The 23,275-nt window shown below is 45.8% G+C and overlaps 1 protein-coding gene across 4 annotated transcripts in view; it reads left to right on the forward strand.

The window, feature by feature from the left end:
• Nucleotides 1–23,275, forward strand: part of znf827 (zinc finger protein 827) — a 67,341-nt gene that overhangs the window by 18,433 nt on the left and 25,633 nt on the right. For 3 of the 4 annotated variants that reach the window (XM_034086130.1, XM_071203479.1, XM_034086147.2), the window contains exons 2-5: nt 1,844–3,121; nt 5,430–5,602; nt 5,901–6,384; nt 14,448–14,717. In XM_034086130.1, coding sequence (XP_033942021.1) covers nt 1,844–3,121; nt 5,430–5,602; nt 5,901–6,384; nt 14,448–14,717 — 2,205 coding nt within the window. The remainder of the gene's footprint in view (nt 1–1,843; nt 3,122–5,429; nt 5,603–5,900; nt 6,385–14,447; nt 14,718–23,275) is intronic. The other variant, XM_034086137.1, reaches the window with a different exon arrangement.

Below are 23,275 nucleotides of genomic sequence, written 5' to 3' on the forward strand. Positions count from 1 at the left end.
CATGTCACATGGAAATAGGTCAAGCCCTGCCCTGCATGACTCACAGGCTCTTTCCTCCGCTCTTTTATTCCTGTTAACCCGACTCAGGTGGAAAAATGGCTTCGAGGAGCATTGGAAAATTGGGCTCACAATTGGCACATTAAGATGCTTTCATTCGCCTTTCAAACGGTAATGAGAAATGCGAAGGGTCATGCATCTATGCTCATCAGCCTCTTACATCTTGCGTTGTTTGTGTAGGTGAAGTCTATTAGACATGGGTTCATAGAAAGGCTGGAGAGCCCTAAGGCCAATATTATAACATAATCCGTTGCCTTGGTTTTTTGGCATCTGACATTTCCTGTCAGCGTTTGGTTATGGTGTGACTGAAAAAATGCAAGACGTATGTGTGTGAAACACGAGAACTTGTCTGGAAGTGTGTAAGCCCGTTTGATATCTGTTGCAGCGGGAGAGTAGCAGTTATGGTGGGCTGTGATAGTGGTCACCTTTGTGGGCCAGGCCACGCTGGCCAGATGTCAGCCGACTCTAATGATCCCAACAGGTCGCTGGGCTGGGTTGCCTGGCAACAGTTTGCCTTTGCCTGTAAACAGAGAGCAGACCCACCAGGCTCAGGGTCACGAGGGTGAAGACAGCTCGTGTGTGTGTGTGTGTGTGTGTGTGTGTGTGTGTGTGTGTGTGTGTGTGTGTGTGTGTGTGTGTGTGTGTGTGTGGTGTGTGTGTGTGTGTGTGTGTGTGTGTGTGTGTGTGTGTGTGTGTGTGTGTGTGTGTGTGTGTGTGTGTGTGTGTGTGTGTGTGTGTGTGTGTGTGTGTGTGTGTGTGTGTGTGTGTGTGTGTGTGTGTGTGTGTGTGTGTGTGTGTGTGTGTGTGTGTGTGTGTGTGTGTGTGTGTGTGTGTGTGTGTGTGTGTGTGTGTGTACTGTACTCTATGTTGGTGTGTGAGACATTTCAATTATATTCTTCAGTTTCTACTGATCAGATGTCTTGGGAGGTTGTGTACAGTAACGCAAAGAGGAGGTTAAAAAAAAGTTTTTGACATTTTGCCCAGGCTCTGTGCTTCTGACATATTCTTATGGAGGTTTGTTAATATGTATCAGGAATATTCACTTTTCTTTGTTCGCCCTTGTCTGGCAAGCTGTAATGTTTTTCTTATGAATATTGATACATGAAGTGTATATTAATGACCCTTGGTGACCTTAACCCTATCCTTATTGGCTCCCCAGTGGTATCTGCAGGCTCATGAATATTAATCTAGTTCTGTAACCTCCATTACCCTAATCTTTGCTGTCTAGCCTCCCAGAAGGACCCGTTGTCATGGTAACCCCTTTACTAGACTCTTCCAGACCAAGGGTGGGAAAAATATGGTTTAAAAAAAGGACAGAAAAATCTAAATTACTCAAACATCTTGCATGCGCCTTGTGGAAAGCTGCCATTGTGAAAAGAGAGGTTGAATCTGTGTTCCTTTTTAATAGTCTCCTTTCTGAGCAATGAAGTGTATTTTTATCAGGTTGGTATTGGGCAGGTAATTGCGTTTTTATGAATGTTCAAATCCCAATTAAGCTTCCACATAGTACAGATGACCAATTTATCTGCAACACCAGACGAGCAAGGATGGGAAATAATAACGGTTTATAGTAAAAAAAATATTCCACTGCCAAAACTCCAGAGGCTATGACTAACGCTTCTCCTTAGTAATAAGTGTTTGATGATCACAAATCATATTTAGGATACTCCAGTGTTTGCCTACTCGAATGGTTCGCTCGAGCGTCATGGTGATATCTTTGTACCAATACTTTCACAGCATTTATGTCTGTGCCCTCTGGTGAATTGTGTTTTCTCCCCTCTTCCAGATGTGGACAGCAACGAGGAAGGGGGCCCTGATGACGGTCCAGTGGAGGAGGAAGGCTGGTTTGGGAATGCTTCTGACACGCGCTCAGAGTCGTCGTCCTACGGAGACACGCAGGATGAGCTCCTCATGGCCAGGGGCTCGTCTCCCGATGAACGGCCTGGAGTCAGCAGCGGGTCCGGGGACCACGATACCTGCGGAGGTGAGAGCACATTGGGTTGCCCCACACCCGTCCATCGTGCCTCTTTGGAACTTCTCGGACTGGATGGAAGTGCATTCTCGGCCCAGGACACACTCTCCTCCGTGGTATCATCTCTGTACGGTGAGGCAGCGTCTCGCGCCCTGGGGAAACCCCTCAGCAGCAACCTGCGGCGCCTCCTAGAGGCCGGGTCGCTGAAACTTGACACTGGGGAGCTCCTGGGGCGGTCATCCAGGGGGGGTGCTGGGGGGGAGTCTCCTCCAATAGGTCTAGTTCCACCTTTGACCCTCTCACCGTCTTCCCACCATGCCCAGCAGCTAAGTGCTCTTGCCCGAAAACTGGCCGCCAATAACAACAACAACAGCGGCTCAGCCTCCCCAGCCTCCTTGGCACCCTCAGTCACCAACATTAAGCAAGAGCCCCTCGATCCCTTTAACTCAGTCACCCCTAGCAATGGCAGTGGCTTTGTATGGGCAGGTGTTGCAGATAAGTGGCCGCCGGCCAGCTGCTCCACGCCCTGCGGCTCCAGCCTGTCGCCGGACTCTGCCATCCAGAAGTTAAAAGCGGCAGCAAACGCTGTACTTCAAGACAAGAATGCCGTAGCCGCCTCGTCTACGAATTCTTCCTCCTCCTCCACATCGGCCTCGTCTGGAGTACCCACCCTGGGAGGGGGTGGCCGAGGGGACGATGTGGTGCGCTTTGATGCCTTCAACTCTCCGTTCAGCCCCCAGTCGGCTAGCTCCACCCTCGCTGCCCTTTCCAAGAAAGTCAGCGAGCGGAGCCAAGCCTTGTCAACGACCAGCGCTGCGACTGACCACCAATCCTCAGCCAGCTCCTTTCTGTCTCTCGTGTCAATGACCTCCTCTGCTGCCTTGCTCAAAGAGGTGGCAGCCAGGGCGGCGGGAAACCTGCTGGCAGAGAAGGACAGTTCCTCCTTGGCGACTGCTGGGGTCCTCCAAGAGGATGTGAAGCCCCTGCTGGACAAGAACCACAATTCTACCGCTCCCTCCACACCCACGCAGACCATGGACATGCTGTTGCCCTCTACTCCAAATAGCAGAGGCAAACCCAACAGCCAAGCAGGTAATCTTAATTCATCATAAATGAATAGCAATAACTAAATGCATAGTAATGTCTATGCTCCATACAAAATGAATGGTCGCACCTTTACTGATAAGAAGACTATTGGAGTTCAGCACAGGTTAGACACACATTTTGTATATTTAACTAGTGAAAATACGTTTTTGTTTCTTGGTGAGGGAGAGTTACTTGACACTAAAATACTTTGTATTAGCTCAATAAAGGTTGTTACCATTAAATAAAGTGGCCTTAAGTCTGTTTAGAAAGGACAGACTGTGAAGTTCATTAATTTCATCTGAATTTGAGAATGGAAAGTTTTCATCGTTCAACCTTAGTCTCGTTCACATGAATTTCAAAAGCACCGTCTCCTGGATCATTATACTTTTTTTTCCCTTTCAGCATTTACCAAAGAATTACCACTCATGTCATGACACACAAATTAAAACAGTTTGTACTTATAAATTGATACTAATATTTCAATTGAAGCACAACTTCAAAGGGATAACATCTCTGTCATTGTGGGATCGGCTTTACTTGTCGCCAGAAATACTCTCAGAAAAAGCACAATCCTGAACTGCCATGACATGTTGTCTCTCGTTTGGCAATGGATTTGTTCTCGCCTCACTGGCGCTGAAGTAGCGAGTAGTGTAGTGTAGTGTAGTGTAGCCTCGGCTTAACTGTCAGTCGAGCAGAGAGCACAGGCGAAAGAAAACAGCCCTGGCTGGCCTTCTAGTCTGGGAAATGGTCCGTGGGCTCGGCGGGGGGCGCCGACTGAGACCTCACTGCCTTCCCAGACCAGCTCGTTTGTGCTCGGATGTGCTCGCTGCCAAAAGGGGGCCGTCAGTGTGTGCACTGCACAGTGGGGAGCATTGGAGTCCATATCCATCTCGGCAGCCTCCTCCTGGCTTCACCCCCCTAACCAGAGCCCTCTGCACTGATCAGCACAGCAGACTTAAGGCCAAACACATCACATTTTCCACTGACTGGATACAGATGCGTGTACACACACACACACACACACACACACACACACACACACACACACACACACACACACACACACACACACACACACACACACACACACACACACACACACACACACACACACACACACACACACTCTCCTCTCTCTTCCCCTTATGCTCTCTCTCAGTTGCACACAAATGGCCATGCAGTATATTCTCTAAGTGTGTACTAGACATATGACCAAACAAGGCTGCACACCAAGTTCTCACTCTTGCACAGGGAGATGGAAAGCTTGAAAGTGCACGCTCTCGCTAAGTAGCCTTTAGGGAGAATAGAATGTTTTCAGGGAGATGGATGGGCACTTTTGACGGATTGTGTCGCAACCCCACCAAATCTAAAATGGCTGGATCAAATTGACTTCAGACAGATGAGGCAGTCGATGTAATACTCTGTGATCTGCATGCTAAAGAGGGGTCTGCTCCAACCCGCGAGCCGTCAAGGTCGAGCAGCGCTGTAAAAATGCAGGTAGTTGTTTGGTCGCCAGACTGAAAAATGTGACCTTGACTATTGACTGTCACATCTTGTTTTATTGTCGCCACTTGCCAGTTCTACTATAAAACTCTTTTTCACGGGGCATGCTCTGCACTTTAAATATCGACGGAAAGCTTTTCCCCTTTTTTTCTAAAAAACATGGTTGTGATGGGAACAGACGAGTTAAGTACAAAGATAAAGGTACTAAAATCACGCACATTTTCTCCTGTTTTATTTCCGCTTCACTCGGCTCAGAATAAGCAGAAGTCCTTTCTGCCTCGTGTTCTCTGCTGTGCGTGGAGAGGTTGGGCCGCAGATGGCGGTTTATTGTTGCAAATAGGCAGTCTCGAGGTTTTACACCTCAGGTCAATGAATGGCTGAGCACAGTAATTTCACCAAACACTGATTACCAGATGTTTTCCAAGGAACGGCTCTGGAATACTTATGAAGCCATCCTGACAGTCCCTTGTAGAATCTGTAATGCAATCATGCCTCTTTCTAATAAGACCAATTAAACAGTAATGGATGCCGGATATGAAGCCAACAACAATAATCGAGATACTAAAACATGCTTCAGTTTTTACTTCCATTGTTCCATTGCCTCCAGCTGGCATTTCCCTTGATAGTTGTCATCGTTAGGTGAGGGGTAGTTGTCTCTTCCAGATCCGTGAGTATTCTAGTCTGTATTGGTAAAGGCATGTTTTTAATTTCCACACGTTAACAAAACGGCATTTCAGCAACATTACGCGCATCTCCACACACAACAACCCTAATGACCCTACTCTTAACAATGTTGCTTTGTGTCCTGAAGGCTCTCCTGAGGATGGTGGCAAGCCGTTCCAGTGTCCTGTGTGTGGACTGGTCATCAAACGCAAGAGCTACTGGAAGAGACACATGGTGATCCACACAGGCTTGAAAAGCCACCAGTGTCCCTTGTGTCCCTTCCGCTGCGCTCGCAAAGACAATCTCAAGTCCCACATGAAGGTAAGATGATCTATATTTGCTTCATCTTATGCCCCTGCATCACCTGTCCCCCCCCCCCCCCCACCACATCATGTTTAATTAGTGGCTATTATGGCTCTTGGAATATAATTGTTAACATTGAAGGGTATGCATGCTTTAGTTAAATGTATAATGTATCCTCTACATGGTGTAATTAAAGCCTACTGCATGTTTGTTGTAGATAAAGTGAAAGTGAAAAGGGTCCGTTCCTCTTGCTGTCCTCCTGTGGTGCCAGAGAAAAAGAAAGGGATTTGACACATACACCTGCCCCCTTTCCCAGGTACATCAGCACCAGGACCGGGGTGAGACGTTTCAGTGTGAACTCTGCCCCTTCACCTCCTCCCGTCACTTCAGCCTGAAGCTTCACATGCGCTGCCACCAGCACTTCCCCCGCACAGACGTGAAGGTGAAAGAAGAGCTCACCACGGACACGGAGGGCGAGGGCTCCCTGATGGGTGACAGCGGCTCCGCGGACCTCAGAGGGACTGAGATGTCGCCGCTGCACTCAGACTCTCGGCAGCAGGCGTCCCCTTCGCTCGAGGCCTCGTCCAATCACGTCCACATCAAGGAGGAGCCGCAGGAGAGAGATCTGTCCGTGCTCTCCCCCTTCAGCATGTGCAGGGACCGTCCCATCAGCAGTGCCAACTCCCTGGACCTTGTCGGGGTCGGGCTCAGATCCAGTCCTAGTGGTCCAACCATAGCCTCCATCTTCAGCCCTGACATCACTACCAAGACGGCCACTGACCTGCTTATGAAGCTTTCAGGTTGGCTACATTGTCTTTAATAAAGTAACACATGCAGTTGTGTCTAGGCCTGAAACTAATGCTTAATTACATTAATAATTGATCTACTAAAATGTCAGAAAATAGCAAAAATAATGTCCGTCATAAATTTGCAGTGCCCTTGATGGCATCTGGAAATGTCTTGTTTTGTTCAAACAGTCAAAAAGTAAAAAGCATGCAGTTTCATTTCACAGAAAATATCAAGAAATATCAAGAAAATTTCAAGAAAATATCAAATATTCACGTTTTAAAACAATTCAGTTGGTTTGCCGGTCAAATGTACACAACTGAAAGTACTCCTTTTTAATCCATTTTTTTTTCTTTGGAGTTATAAAGTCAAGTTGAGAAAATGGAACAGTCATTGCAGTTGCACTTTTATAAAAAGTATTTTCTCTTCTTCCCGACTTTAACGTGAAGACATATTTTCAGATCTCGAGCTCGATGTTGTCTCCCCTTTGCCATAAGTTTTGTTTTGATTCTTCACTGTCACCAGAAATAACATTCTTAAGAAGTGTAAACAGTTTTATGTTTATCGTTTCAGGTCAAGGCTGCAGTCTCTCTCTGTGAGCCGTTTTAAATGGATTTTAAAACAATGAGAGCCTAAAATGAGACTTAGTTCAAACCTTTAGTGAATCGACAGTTTTAGCTTTTAGACACTATCAAAAAACATTAATGAGATTTGACGTTTTATGGACATTAAGAGGAAAAAAAGTCAAATCCTGCTGGAATAATCCTTTCCACAGTGAATTAAATATAGTTTATACAACATGTGCCAAAGCTGCATGGGTCTTACTCTCAGGCACATACTTTGAGCTGTTGTTTCTCAGACGTGTACTATCATGGTGGATATCAGGGATGCCTTCACTTGTACACAGGGTTTTTCACAACCTTGGTTTCAGTGTCTCTCCCATGAGTATGGTAGAAAAGTAGGCCATGGACCTTTAGCCTTTTCACAAGTACCACATGCCTTTTAAACTTGTTAGGGCAACACTCAAAGAATTCAAAACGTGTCCTTATGATTCTGATATGAGGAAAACAAATTATACTTAACTGTATATTTGACCAAACAGATACGATTATTTTCACATTGATTACGTTTAGCTCTCAGAAAAAAACCATTTAAAATAATTATTTCCTAGAAATCTGCTGAGCATTGAAACTTTAAACAGACACACCTATTTTTGTCAAAAGCAACATTTATGTAAAAGTTGGATCATGTGCACCAAGCACTCTGACTGTTCATCATATACAGTAACTGGGGACACCACCTACATGACTAAGTTCCGTGTAGTCTTGCAAAACGCATACTGTCTATATATATATATATATATATATATACTGTATAATTAGGTTGAAAATCACATTAGGCACACCTTGTGTCCTGCCACTTCTGTGTAGTGTATAATGAAGGTGTGTTGAAAGAAAGAAAGGAGAAAACATTCTTAGCATAGTAACAGTGTTTCAGTGATTCAGTAGACTGAGACATTCTAAAATGTATCTTTTTTCTTACATTTGATAAATAATGCTTAGCTAAGGGCCAATGGGGATATGTTGTCCCATAATAAATCAACCGAAGAACCACTGAGCAGGCAGCACTAAAGTCAAGACCCAAATCAGAGCATTTACACTATGTTCTATCTAATCTGCCAAATAAATCTAAGTCTCTTTTGTAACTACATTGTATATCTTGAAAATTATCATTACAATATCCAAATGATATTACATACTTCTAACATTTTAGAGATTCTTTTTCAAGTCAAGGCTGAATACTGTGAATGTTTTCCTCCTTTTGCGCACAGTTGGAATCACACTTGATGTCTGCCCGGCAGTACCTCCTCAGTCCTCTGCTGTTGGACCCTGATAACTGTGGCTCCACTGAAGCAGTTGGGGACTGACTCAGTTGCTCAAGGGCACCTCCGCAATAGTTGTTGAGGGATTCATTTTTCACATTTCATCAGAGATATAATCTCTAGGCACATTTCTCCTGTGTCGGTTTTATTATGACTGTCAAAATGGTGACGCGTGTACGAGTAATACTTGTAATTCATTTTCTATCATCTCTCGAAACAATTTAAAGAAGTTAACTTGTGCTCACATTTGTATTTGTTGCAGGGTGCTTTATTAATATGATTATACAGCATTGTTGTAACAAACATGCTGCTCTAAGGTAAACTAGGTCCAGACCGTGTTTAGATGCATTTCACAATGTTGCAAATTATCAATGGATGAGCTCGGAGACGATGGCAAGATTGATGGAAAAAGGTTGACCGAGGTTCAGCCTCGGGGTCGAGGCTACGGCTGCCACTCTTCCACTTAATGCTGTGTAATTAGATTGAGATCTTGAGCGAGGATGGGAGGGAAAAAACCCTGGGAACATTCGATTAATTAAAAATGTATGCATAATTCATAATTAAAAAGGAATTCATAATTTGAAATGATTAGCGCCCTCAGCGCAATCCCGTGACCCCGCCAGGATGCACGGGGACTCTGCTGGCTTAGTTAACTCCCCCTCGATCTCGCATGCCCGGGCTCCAAATGGATGCCCCCTGGGTGCCAGTTGCACTTCATTCCCAGACTGCACAATCAAGCCCAGGCAACTCCCAGAGGAGCCAAGATGGCTCCTCGCAATGTCAGTCCAGTGTCAAGTGGCGGACATCTTAGTCAGGGCATCATTCAAGGAGAGTGGGGAAGGATATAAAAAGACAGGACGAGAGGATGTTGAACTTGAATGCATGATGATGGGTTTTAATGAATACCGCCTCTTTGATCACAAAGTTCTCCCCTTTGTTGGGGGTGGAGTTATAGATGGCCGGGTTAGGAAACTGTGAAGAACTGGGCTCAGATCTTTGTGAGACTTACCCGTGCCACGGAGCAGCGGGGGAGGGAGGGAGAGGTGAGGAAGTTCCTCTTGGGACCTCGAGACTCCATTTCTTTTGACCTCCCTGCCAACCCAGATTGAATGTGTACACGAGCAGCTCATCCCTCCTGCTTTTGCACTGCTGTCTCAGTGCCTCAATTCCACAAGGCCTGGGAGAGGGAGGGAGGGAGGGAGGGAGGGAGGAGAGAGGGTGGTGGGGGGGGATTTAAAAAAGAGAGACAGATAAATTGACAGCAAGTGAGGGAGAGAGAGGAAGAGGCAAAGAGGGAGTGGAATTGAGTTCCCCAGGTATAACAAGCCAAGTGAACTCTTCCTGACCTCTGACATAATAAGCATATCATGTTTTTGGGTTGCTCTGCTTTCCATTGAGTGTTCCACTGATACCCTTTGATTTCTATCCTTGCATGCTGACACAACCGTTAGCTATCTAGTCTGATCCACATTCTGATTCAGAGATGAAAGCCGCCGAGGCACTTTGAAATGCACAGCCCCTACCCTGTGCCCAGTGGACCCCGAGTTAATAATGACAGTGGGCACTGCACATCCTCCAAAGGCTCCCCCCATCCCCAAACCCCTGCTGCGGTGACACGGGCACATCGCGTTGACCCTGGCAGGGTGTGAATAATTGGCATGCAGGGGGTGGTAGGAGGTGTTGCATCTGTCATGATGCTTCTGCAGTTGTCTTATTTATCCTTTTCCTGGGAGAGCATGTAGCATGTTACAGCAAAGTGATACACATGCAGAATTTGATCGGTGCACATGACAAACCTTGAGGACTTTGACTATTTTTTGATATCATAGATTTTTTCCACTGTCTTTTATCCATTATTGAATATCTGGACATTATTTTTGTGGTATTGTGTTTGAAAAAAACAATGCACATATTTTTAATGTCGTCCAGTTTAGAGGTACTTTGGTTTCGTTGCACCAGCTCTGACACAGAAAGTAGAATTTGGAAATGTCCGGTCTATATTTCTGTCACTTTAACATCTAGATTTCATCTGCATGTCTCTTGCTCTCCAGCTCTGCATGAGCAGACACAGGCAGGCCTTTTGTCTGTGACCTCTGGTCCATACATCCCCACTGCAGCCATCAGTATCACTGTCCAGTGTCTAGCACACTGTCAGCTATTGTTGGGTTCTCAACCTGCCCCATGTAGCCCTGTGCTGCTTTTTTTTTTTTTCTCCGGGAGAAAACAGCAGCCAATTGTCAGAGGGGGAGCAGGCCGGCATGACAGAGGTGGAAAGCTAATGAAGTTATTTGACGGCCGCCCTGGCCACGGAGCGAGAGGTGAGGCGGAGTGGACAAGCGCCTGGCAGCGAGACGGATGAGGCGCGAGAGAGAATCACGGTGAAGGGGAGCGAAACAGGGGAACGGCGATGAAGGGTGCCTCGGTGGCAGGTGTCAGAAGGGTGTGATAACATGGAGACAAACTGATGGCATCGTCAACCCTGAGCTCGAGCTAACCTTACGGTATCACGCACAGGAAGCTGGAATTGGCCTGCGTTGCGTACCTACACAGACAGGGCGCCCGTAGAAGGAATGCCCAGTCACCCAGAGATGCCCATCGCCGCCACAGATCTGTGTTCACTTCACACGGTGATCTGCCAGAAACTTGCCGCGCATGATGTGATTGTGAAAATCGGACGGACAAAAGGCCGAACGTGTGAGCTTGGCATCGCAGGCTGACGTGTTACTGTCGGTAGTGTGCGCAGGCGTTCTGTTATTGAGCCATCAGTTTAGAGGAATAAAAAAGAAAAAACCTGCCCACCGAATTGGGCTACTAAATAATTCATTGAGCTCTGTAACATAGATTCTGAGTGGAAATACACTCTATTTATAGCGACAATCCAAAAGGTCACTGGAGTGGTGTGACTTTGTGTACGAGTGCACGTCCTGGGGTTGTTTTTGTTCTCATGAGGCCACAGAGGAGACGAATTTGAGGACCTTAAGTTTGTGTTCAGTGTGTATTTATCAGTGGGTTATGTGCAGCCCAGCATGTTTTGGATGGCTTGAGTGCAGCAAGGCACGCGTACTGTAGTATGTGGACTATTCCTAAGATGTAGAAAAGTGTGTGTCTGCGTGGGATAGTGTATTTTGATGTGTGTTGTAAGGCGGTGACCAAGTGTGCTGTCCCTGTCTGATCCGACATGGCCCAACACGCTTCTAATTAGAGGACGTCCTTCCAGGTGCTGACCAGGTTATACTTAGCCTGCCCGCTGACATCTGACGGTGTGACATTTCCAGCTGGTGCCGGGTGCGACCCTGCGCCACTGCCCCTGAACTTGAAGGTCACTGCCCACCCTCCCCCCTCCCCCCTCACCGCCGAACCTCCTCCTCCTTCTCCCTTCTCTTGAACTGCAGCCTCGGCCTGCCATGGTGTGGCACTGTGGCCTAGGTGGTCAAAACACTGGCACCTGTCCCCTTTCCTGCCCCACATCCCCCTGTCCCTGAGCCCTCTATCCCTCCGGCGTAGATCATCATTAATCAGAGGGGCTGCAGCCGGCACAGATTGATGATGTGGGCAGGGGGCGGCAGGCCCGTGGCGGGTGGAGATGTTAGGTGAGGCGGTCGGGTGAGGATCTCTGCCGTGGCCAGAGGAGACTGGACAGCAGTCGGTCCAAGAGTGATGGCCTCTCTTATATCTAAACCCTGTGTGTGTGTGAGTGTGTGTGTGAGACAGGTAGTAGTAGTAGTAGTAGTAGTAGTAGTGTACAAATGTTTAAAAACGGTTTATGTGTCAAAGGTCGTGAAATGTGTTCACAGAGATCTGTTTGTTGGAACCCTACTCGGCCACAACCAAACTTCATTAAGTACGTTTATTTAAATGATAACTACATTTTATTTTGAATTGAAACATAATTGAACATTATATATTACAGAGGTTCACTTCTACTGTAGGTGTAGCTCCTTGGCAGCTGCCTGTGAAAGCATCATCAAATGTACGTTTATTTGAAGGATACCTGTCATCTTACACAGATGTTCTGCTGTGGGGGAAATAACTCTCGAGGTGCTCGTATGTTTTACAATGAACAAAGACAAATATAGAAAGCAACCTTTGCCACATTTCCTTTGCATATGTGATCTTACACTTTGCTATAGCAACGCGGCTCTGTTCGTGACTCACGTCTGAAGCAATCTCAATCAACACCACGTGTACAGATATTTATTCATCCATAGTTGCTTCTTTGTTTTGGAAAATTACAACTTGGCAACACTGCAGAGAAGATGAGGTTCTACACACACTGCCTACATTCATGGTCGCTCAAATCAACACTGCTTCCCCACCATCTTCTACTGTGGGTGCTACTAATCTAATCAAAACGAATAAGTTATATAATGGTAATTAATTCATATAACCAGACGGAGCTTCCATACCTTCTTCTACAATTTATTTAACAAACATTTTTGAAAAGACTCTTTAATTGTTTCAATACTATGCCTATTGTAAAGATATATATTTTGCAACAGTACTGTCTTGTTCTGCTAACAGACAATCCACGTAATGAAGCACTTACAATGCTGTAGTTGTTTCTGAAAGGTGGCTTGGTTCACTCATTGTACATCAGGTTACAATAGTATCCTTAAACCACCGTTTCCATAGTTGCACTGAATCAAGTGAAGATATCATGTCATTTTGCACAGGCAAAGACCTTTATTTGAAAACAATTTTCTGCAGCTATTCTCACATCTTATTTAAAGCCATTGTAAATATCACAATGTAGTAAACCTTCGTTTTAGCACAGAGTGCAGTACAATGTGCTGAGACACAAAGAGAGGCGCTCGCCCCGCTGTTCTTTTCTTGGCGGCTATCGGAAGTTGCTCCATGTCTAATTATTAATTATTCATCTAAGGCGGATTAGATGTGGCCCAGTTTCTCTTGAAGATGACTTTAGAGCAGTGGGATCCATGTGACAGTTCACTCCCTAACCTAGGCTGCAGAGATGGCAGATAAGACGTCAGCTGATTGCCATCTCTCTCTAGAAGTACAGGAGTTATTTTATGTCCTTACGTCTGAAGAGGATTCAGACGATGTCCGGGCGAGACGGGATAAAGAAACCAGACTTAAAGTAGAATAGAGCTGAGAATAAAGAGTGCAGAAATGAATGGGGTAGGGAGGGGGCAGTGTGAAGGAGAAAAGAGGGAGGAGGGAAATGAATTGTATGCGGATGCCCTAAAGGCTGAGAGAGAAGGACAGTCATGAGGTTGTACCCTCGGTATCGTCCCACAGCACTCCACTGTTGCAGCGGTGGGGCTTTAACCACTGTGGGTCCTTTTGTTGTGCTATTTAATCTATATGTATTCTACTTTATTTTGTGTAAATACATACTCACCTTAATAAGTATCCTCCTCATAAGAACTTTTGATTTAATGTCCCTGTGGCATGTTGCACTGAACTTAAAGGTGGGGTAGGTAAGTTTGAGAAACCGGCTCGAGATACACTTTTTGTTATATTCCATGGAATGCTCTTAACATCCCGATAGCAAGGAATATCTTAAGTACTTTGACAACAAATCCATTAAAAAAGTTCATCTGTAGAAGCCGTAATACTGTAAAAAGTACAACCATGATGGCCTACCTGCCTGTCAGCCTTCCATCGGGGCACAAACTTATCTCGTGCCCTCGTTGGTCATGTGCGCGTTCGTGTGTGTTGGAGGAGGGGCTCTGTAAGGAAGTGGCAGATTTTCTCCGGTTGTGTATTTTCAAATTCTAGCGATCTCGAGGCGGTTTCTCAAACGTACCTACCCCACCTTTAAGTTGTTATTGTTTGCTCACTTGGCACCGCTATCAATTTAAGATAGATCCCCACCACAAGAGGAAGGATGAGTGGTATACAGAATGCAGTTTGACCCTTGGGTGCACGCAAGCTTTAGCGATGTATGTCACATTAAAGGGAAGACTTTTTATGGTCAACTCGCATTCAAAATGGCAAAATAATTAGGAGCAGTAATCAGAATGTGAGTTATATAGTGAATATGGGAGATCGACCTACTTGTTTCACTTTATTGTAATCTGTGTTGTTGATATTGTGGATGACATCGAAGCATCTTAAGAGCTTTTTGGGTACTTTACATACGAAACCTACCAAAAACATAATTTGTCCTCTCCTCAAATACTTTTCAACATTTCTTCTCATTCCTTACATTTGTTTGCTTTCTGCCTGCAGCGGCCAACCAGAGGGAGACGCTCAAGTCTCCATTCCACATGAAGGAGGAGCCCAAAGCGGAGGAGGCGTTGAGCCCCAGGCCCTCCTCCCTGTCCCAGAGCCAGGTACAGCCAAGCTTCCCTGCGTCTTTCTGCCACAACGGGCCAATGGGGGCAGCAGAGCGGCTGGGGTCCCTGAAGCAGAGGGAAGGAAGCCCCATGACGAAGAACAACCTGCTGAACCAGGACATCAACATTAAGGTGGCCTCTGAGCTGCTCATGAAACTCTCAGGTAGGCTGTGAACATAATGTATCTATACTGTTGATCTGTGCATCTAAATGGGGCCGATGCTAATTAGCTTTATAGTTCTCAAACTGAACTATTGAACAATCTACAGCAGGGGTGTCAAACTCAATTTCATCACGGGCCACATCAGCATTATGGTTGCACTCAAAGGGCCGGTTGTGACTTTTAGACTATATGAAAATACATATGTAAATATTTAATATAAACGTATGTATGACATTATTGCCTCTGCATTTTATCATTATCATTATGAAGGGTAATAACTTCATAATTAACTACGTCTGAAAGCAGAAGTCTAGGGCAAATCATTGGAAGTCTCTTCAGTGAGAATGTCACAAAATGATTTAAAAAAAAAAAAAAAAAAAGTCACATTCTGGAAAAAATAAAAATTCTGAAGAAAAAAAAATTCTGAAAAGAATATCATATTCCAGATGCATTGTGGGACATGTAGTTTATGTGCAACGTGCAGAAATCGGCATGTAACCGTATAATACACTTATTATATTCGTTCAGAGCTCTTGTGGGGCCACATTAAATGAAGTGGCGGGCCGGATTTGGCCCCCGGGCCTTGAGTTTGACACCCCTGATCTACAGAGTTCCTTGAATCCTCTAAATCTAAGAAAGCTGATTTTGAAATTGTGTGAAAGAGCCTTTTTTATGCAAATATACTTGAAAACCGTCACCTCTATACTATTTCTAAAAAACAGGCCATGTTATTGATGTTCCTTGTGCTGGTCAGCTGTTTGAGTTTCAGAACAGCTAATGGCAGGTTAGCTTTAGGTCAAAGGTTACTTCTGACTCTGACTGCCATGAAAGGGTTCTGTTGTTTTCCACCTTAACAAGCTAAAATTGGAGGCTTCTTAAAGGTGAGCAAAGTATACCTGTGGGGGAAAAGCATATGTGGTGAAATAGTGATGTCTCTGAGGCCTTTGCTCCAGGTGGTGGCTGCTTTGTGTTCTCTGTGACGATATGGAAGTTGTCTCGGTGCTTCTCTGCAGTCCCAGTCTATGCGTCTTAGTGTCTGTGAACCAGAAGTCTATATAGATTTTGTTCCGCTTTGTTTTGTGCAACAGCTTGAAAGCTATTAAAGGACGGATCTATTTGCTTACTATAATGAACTTGAAACTCAACCCTTTTCCCACAACAGTTTAACGGTAAGACATTTGAAACGTATCATGTCTCAACCTGCATTGACCACACATCCTATGCTGCATGATTGAGCCTTTACAGCGTCAGGTCTGAACTCTGTTGGTAGCAAGTCCTCGGGCAGGGATTCAAACCGAGTCATGTATTTTGCAGCACTTTGTGTGCGCTGCTGCTCTTGTGTTGTTGTTGTTTCAACCATTGTTCTTCGATTACAACACACACTGTGTCGCTGCTAAATAAAGTATAAAGCCACTGCTTATTTTTAGCCTACTTCCAAAATCACTACTGAATGCCAGGTCAAGTTCAAGTGTATTATGGACAGGTGTTAGTCCGCCGTGGGCTGCTGGAGTGCATCTCTCAGGCAGTCGAGATGACACACGCTGAAGTATGTAACAACAGAGCTGGCTTCCCTAGGGATATACACACATGTGTCCTTATTTGAATAATAAACTGAATGCAATTTTCTAAATTAAGCAATATTTTTTAAATTTCAGTTCAACTAATACCATGACCTACCTCTCCTTTAGAAAAAACCCCCACTTTGCTTTCAACATTGTAATGATTAGCATAACAATGTGACAAGCTTGTGCAAATGCATCAATACCGTGAAAAAAAAAAAAAATGGCAAGTGGCGGCGCAGTGGGGTGTTACTCTCCGCGGCTCTTCATCCTGTGCCAGTGTGTGTGCTTGACGGACACCTCACACACCGGTTGCCATTGTTCTCTCCGAGTTGACCGGTGTTCGGAGTGACTCATGCTGGCTGGGAGCTCTGTGGTACTTCACGTGTGCTGCTCCACTGCCTGCCCCCAGGTCACGTTTCCCCGCGTGTGTGTGCGCATTTGCTTTTGTGTGTGCGTTTGAGGGACATTCACATGATTGCTGCTTTAAAACGACGGGGGGAAAGACTAATTTAAGAACTGGCCTTTGTTTTGAATCCGAGAGAAGCTGGGAGGATGTGGGCAGTGTGTGATTCCTCCACTGTACTGCATCCACCTATGTTCTTTGTTTCGTCACCCTCTTCCTCTCCATCACTTCTGCCATTTCCAGTCCCTGCACTGACGCTATCCTGCCACTTTATTTGGTTCCCAAGCAGCGTGGCCAGCGCTTCTCCCCACCCTTCACTTACACCGGCTCTGCAAGGTTGACCTAGGTTAGGGAAAGATGCTGCAGCGTTCATCCGTCCGCTGGCTCCCTCTGCCCCCTCACACAGTCCTCGGAGCGCAGTGCCGTCCATTGCCATGGCAACAGCGGGGGCGGTAGATGGAGAGGGCTGTCTAGAGTGACAGCCTTGACAAGAGTCTGGACCCTCAAATGACCCTGGGGGGGAAGGGAAGGAGAAAAAGATGCCGGGGAGGGAAGGAGGCGGCCGGGGAAAGGTCAATGCCGTTACGGTCACGTGTGATTACGGTCATGAGGTTCAAGGGCGTCTCCACAGTAACCTCCCTCTGTCCCCTGTTAAAGGTCAGCGGCAGAGCACAATAACCCAGTGAGGATACTTGATAGGGAAATCACATTGGGGAGTTAGGACTAAGCATTTTCTTTGTTCCGAACATGGCTTTCTGTCTGTTAAAAAGCGCTCGTTTCCTCATCCTTGCTTGTCGTAGAGCAAATGGACAAAGCCTAATTAGATTTCTGCTGCTCGTCCTTCCTCAACCGCGGCATTGGGCAGTCCGAGCAAGTGGGGCTGTCATCATTACTGCCCATTTTGCTGTAACATGAGTTGCATCATCCCTTTAACTAGGTCACTTCTTCTTCTCTTGTCTCCTTCCTTTTTTCCCCCTACTTCCTTATCAAACATTGTTCGGTCGCGTTGAGTCGCCTTGCAAGCGCTACCTCCCCCACATCTGTTTAAAACCAGGCTGCTGGTGTCTGGGGGCTAATTACGCCGGGCTAAATAGTCCCTGGCGCCAGAGGCTAACGTGTCCAAGCAGATGGGCATTGGTGTTGCAGGGCAAGGGGAACATGGCGGCACAGGAAGGGAGGGGGAGGGGGAAGGGAGGGTACAGGGCCCTAGGTGGTGCCCTGGCAGACTGGCATCGTGTGGGTAACAGCCGTGCCACCCACTCACCATGCAGCCACCCTCGCTATAGGTGTGAAATCACACTTTGTACTTGCTTAACTCATTCCTCATTCCTAAGGAACAGGCCTTCCATCTCCGAGGACATTTTAAAGGCCCTCAGCGCTGCTCGTTACATTCCTAATAAAAGTTGCATCAAGCCATTGTGACCGCTAAGGAGCAGAACGCCTTAAAAGAGAAACTGGCAGCCGCACATTTTTAGGTTATGACGTTCTTTTTGTTGATTTTTTTTTTTATAGAAAGAAACAACCTTCTTAGACATCCAGGAACATATACTGTGCATCAGCGCTTTATCTGGGTTATATTCAAATGTAGATGTAATATGAACAGGTGTTGATTCCCAGGTTAGTCCACAGTGATGGTTGAAGCTAATGGTTTTATAAGAAAACTGTACTGTTTTCATGTTGTCTCTGCGTCAGAGCAATTAGCTGAATGCTGGAAAGTGGGGGTTGATTTGCAGAAGCATTGGCGGCTCGTGCAGCGGTGGCCAACGCTGATTGATTGAGTGATAATTAACACTGTTTGTAATCAAAGCATGCCAGCTCCACCTGGCCTCCCCTCTAAAGATTTCCACATTGCCTCTACTGTCGGAGCCACAACTGACTGACATACCACATGTTGTCAGCCTGCAGTGTGGATATCCTCACTGTCAGCTGATAATCTGACAGATACTCGACTCTCCGTCGAGAGTTTTGTGGGGGGTTTGTTCTCCTCTTGCCATGCCCCGGTTACATTTAGCCAAAACATTCCCTGATTTAATTCTGCCATTTTTGTATCTTTATTTTGGTCTCAACATGCAAAAGATTTACCATCTCCCATCCACGTTGTAACGGGCCTGCCTTATGTATGCAGACTTTTTGCACCCTGCTTTGTTGTGCATGGTTTCCTCGAGGTAACCACAGTGGATCAGGCCGTGTTATGTCTCTGCTCTTTGATGCAGCACTTGTTTCAGATAAAAACACACATTTTACATTTCCTGCTGCCTTCAGGTAGCTGCAGGGATTTAGTCAATCAAAGTGGAAGGCTTTCCTAAGGTCTAAAAGCAGTTTAGGATGACGGATGCAGGACGACTTAATGTCAGTGTTGCTTAAATTGCTGCAAATGTGGGATTTTCTTTGTGTCTTCTGTTTTCAGAATGCGTGTATTTACATTAGTCAGCTTTATTACGCAATGTGAACCACATCATTCTAATGCAAAAGATGATGGTTGAATTAATTATCAAGGGCGGTGGTGGCGAAGTCGATAGGGACTTGGCTTGGCAACTGGAAGGTCACCAGTTCAAGTCCCGGGTGCCACCCAGGTGTCTCTGAGCAAGGCACCGTTCCCTACACTGCTCCCCGGGCGCCGTTCAAAATGGCAGCACACTGCTCCTAACACTAGGATGGGTCAAATGCAGAGAAACAATTTCCCCACGGGGGATTAATAAAAGTCCATCTTATCTTAACTCAATGATGGTGCACTGAAAAGAAAACATGATCCTTTTTACAGCTATTCAATAAAAAATACAAATAGCCAATGTTCTCCATGTCGGAGCACTGCTCACACTGTCAAGCAACTGTTATGTGACAAAGAGAATGATTTAATCTTCAATGAAATACAAATGACAGAAATAGTTTTATTTATATCAACGGTCTTAGTTTCCTTTTGCTTTCAGGAGAAAACGCCACCAAGCAATTTTGAAGGAATGCACCCAAAACTAAAAAGAGGGGGCACTGATAATAGCATTTGTTATATATTAAATCCAAACATGATATCCATTAAATATCTAGGCCTTCTTTTTGTAACGGTTTTAATGTGATTGTGTTTATTTATCTCAACCCTCACATGAAAGGATTCACCGTTGACTCAATATGGCTTATCACAGCAGACAGTGTAAGCAGTTCACCATTCTAAACCACAACACTGGGATTACTGTGTACAGTATTACTTTATGTTAAGCTGTGCTCTGACGGTGTCCTCATCATGCCCCCTCAGTGTGGCCGCTCGCTGACCTCTCCTACTCCCACCCTCCCTACCTTCACATGTTTTTCCCTGTCTCACCCGCTCTCTATCACTGCCTATATTTCTATTTACAGAAGCGCCCAGTTGAGTCCTTTTGCCCCTCGCTGTATGCGTCTGTTCCTGGGTAGGTGGTTGTATATGTGGAAGTGATTGAGTTACAGGCGGTCTTCTTTTGTCTTGACCCTAATGAAGCTCGCCGAGCCTTGGATCTGCTCTGCTTGTGTCGCATTTCTTTTTGTTTAAAGACGACTTTTATAAGGGCCATATCGGGTTCCTTATGGGCTGTGTATCAAGCGCGCGGATCCAGAGTCGGATGTATCTGCAGTTTTCAACAATTGGAGGGCTGAGACTACTGAGAGCTAGCTGGTCGAGGATCAATTGTAGCAGCAGCTGTCTGTGAAGTCTGCAGGCAAGGCTGCTGTGGCTCCCACATGACATGCAGTCTCCACACTGCAGCCTTTGAAGCGCATGAACTCTTGAACCCTGTCTGAGCAGGTCGGCTCGAGAGCAGGAGAATAGAGATTGGGAGAGGGAGAGAGAGAGAGGGATGGGGGCAGGGATGGAGAGATGTGGAATAACAGAGCAGCGAGAAGGGTATAGTAGGATAACGCGAAGGGGGAGAGAGGTGGAGAGCTTGTCATTTAGGCTCGAGCCGTTCCTCATCCTTCTGTCCTCCCCCATCTCTTCTTCCCCATCCCACTTTCTTCCTTCCTCTCTTACCCTCGGGTCTTCTTATTTTGACACAGTATGACTTTTTTGCTTTACTTCGTCCGGCTGTCTGTCCACGTTTTTGTTACTGTGCCATCGATGCATCAAAGTGGTGCAGTAAATCGACTCGCATGCATTAAGTCTCTAATGGTGTGTGACTTTTTTGTTTAAGTGTAGTTACAAATCTGTCCTGGGTCTACCTCCCTACCGTATATTCTCAGCGAAAGAGGTTGTCACGGCCACACAGATTCAAGTAGACATCTGAGGTCAAAGTTGGATCACTAAAAACAGAACATCGCATAAACCCCAGTCACTTTCATTCTGACTCAAATCTTGAGTAGTGCTGCATCAGAGGGAACGGGGGATGTATAGTGCATTGAGAGTAACTTGGCATTCACACACATTGTTAATTTGCAACATGGTGCCCACTACAAACCAAATGGAGCTGAAAGTAGCTTTGTTGGCAGCCTTTTACTTAAAGAGTCACATTTGGACACGTTTTAACCACCACATTTAGACAGACTTGCAATTTAACAGATTGTCAATAGTTTCTGAAACATATGGAGTGCTGCAGGAAGAGGAACCATGGGCATTTGTTTAAGCATAGACATACATCTTAAGCACTGACCGTAAAACCCAAATAAAACGAGTTCGTCGCTTATTTACCACACAAACAGCCAGAAGAACAGAGATGTTTTTATGTGTACTTGTGACGCCTGCTCGTCGAGTTGCATTTTGTGGCAAGACTAATATCCGTGACAAACTGTGAACAGGAACATGATTATGATTTGCAATAAAATATTACTTATTGCGTCAGTTTGCCTGGTTTCTCAAGTTGTTATCACACCATGTGATGTGATGTGTCACGATATAAATCTAATTATAGTCGTGTTCATTATCCGTGATGGTACTATCACACAAATGTAATAAAAGCCCCCGGTTTAACCCCACTTAAATAGTTCTTAAAATATATTTAGTAATGGTATTTTTACTGATATATTTTAAGTAATATTCAGAGGAATTGGAGCAACACTGAATACACACACACACACACACACACATATTCCTCAAGACCTGTTTCTGTAGCCCAATGGCAGCTGGTGTATCACAAAAAAGGCTTCAGCACCAGAGGGGATGACACATGCACTCATAGACACAAAGGGCACAAACACACAAATAGTCTCACTCTCACTTACAGTACAGACACACACACACACACACACACACACACACACACACACACACACACACACACACACACACACACACACACACACACACACACACACACGCTGTATTCGGACAGACGGAGGGCTGTTTTTATGGCTTCGGAACATTAGGTCCTGACCCGACCAAAAAGCCATAGCTATTATCACGTTTTCATTGTGTGACAGGTACACTTCTGATCTGCTCTGTTTTCATGTGATTCTTTCAGCGTGTTTACGGCCAAATCTTTTTCTCGCTGTGTCACGTGACCTCTCGGTGATGGCTCTTCGGGTTGTACGCATGTTTGTCCCCACGCTGAGAGCTCAAGTACGTTTTGGTGTGCGTTGGTACTCGGGATGAATTTTTGTGTGACACTGTGGGTGTTTTTGCAGCGCTGCAGTCCACTCAGCCTCCGTGGTGATCCAATGATAGGAAGCAAGCATGTCCCTTTATTGACCCTCACAGAGCTGTGCCCCCCCCCCCCCCCCCCACAACACTATCACCCCTCCACCCCCCCCCTCTCTCCTCCTCTGCCCCTCCATCAGCCTCTCCTAGGTTACTCTTGGCCAACTCTGGCCACCTGATTAAAGGATTAGTGAGGCTGATGGTTGTCAGTGCCCCCCCTCACGCTGGCTACACCTGGACACCTCAGGGAGGCGGCAAAGGGGAGTTCACACTTTAACTCGCCCGCATAAACCCAGAAGCATACATACTGATTGTTGCATGTTCAGACGTGGACACTGGACACACACTGTACTGCAGGTCCGCTCTTAGTTTCTCACACAGAAGAGTGGAGAATGTGAGGGGAGGGCCGGCAGGGTTACTGTCTCGTATCTCTCTCCCTCCCTACTCTTTATCCCGCTCCTCTAACCTCCCCCGTGCCCCTCCCACTGCTCCCGATGCCCTGCCAAATTCATATATCCCATAATCGTGCTGAGTATCAGCCCCGCTGCTTTGTCTTGCTCCTGCTTGTTGCCGCACCGACACACTGCCTCCTGCCATCCCTGCAGCCAGAGATCAGATACCGTGGATGTTCACATGCTAACGGATGTAGCGACCTCCATACCAAGCATTTATTTATTCCAAATCACACTGCTGCACTACATGTACTACTTACTATAGCCTAAAGTAGGACCGCATTTAAGTATATTAAGCCACCGAGGACTTTAGAGAAGCAATTTCTGACAATGTAATAGCTCTCCATTTAAGAAAATAAAGCCTGCATCAGTTTCCTTTTTATAGTTTCTAATATTTCTATAATGGTGGCCTATAGTGTTTTGTGTAATATGCGTAGAGGGAAGAGTGCCAGGGTTTGATTCTGCAGATCGACTCGGGACATTCCTCACGGATGCCATCCCCACTATTTCTAGCGTGCTCTCTTGGCCTCACCTCTTGAACTTGTTTG

This window comes from Pseudochaenichthys georgianus, chromosome 1 (assembly GCF_902827115.2).
Source record: "Pseudochaenichthys georgianus chromosome 1, fPseGeo1.2, whole genome shotgun sequence".
In the NCBI taxonomy this organism is placed as follows: domain Eukaryota; kingdom Metazoa; phylum Chordata; class Actinopteri; order Perciformes; family Channichthyidae; genus Pseudochaenichthys; species Pseudochaenichthys georgianus.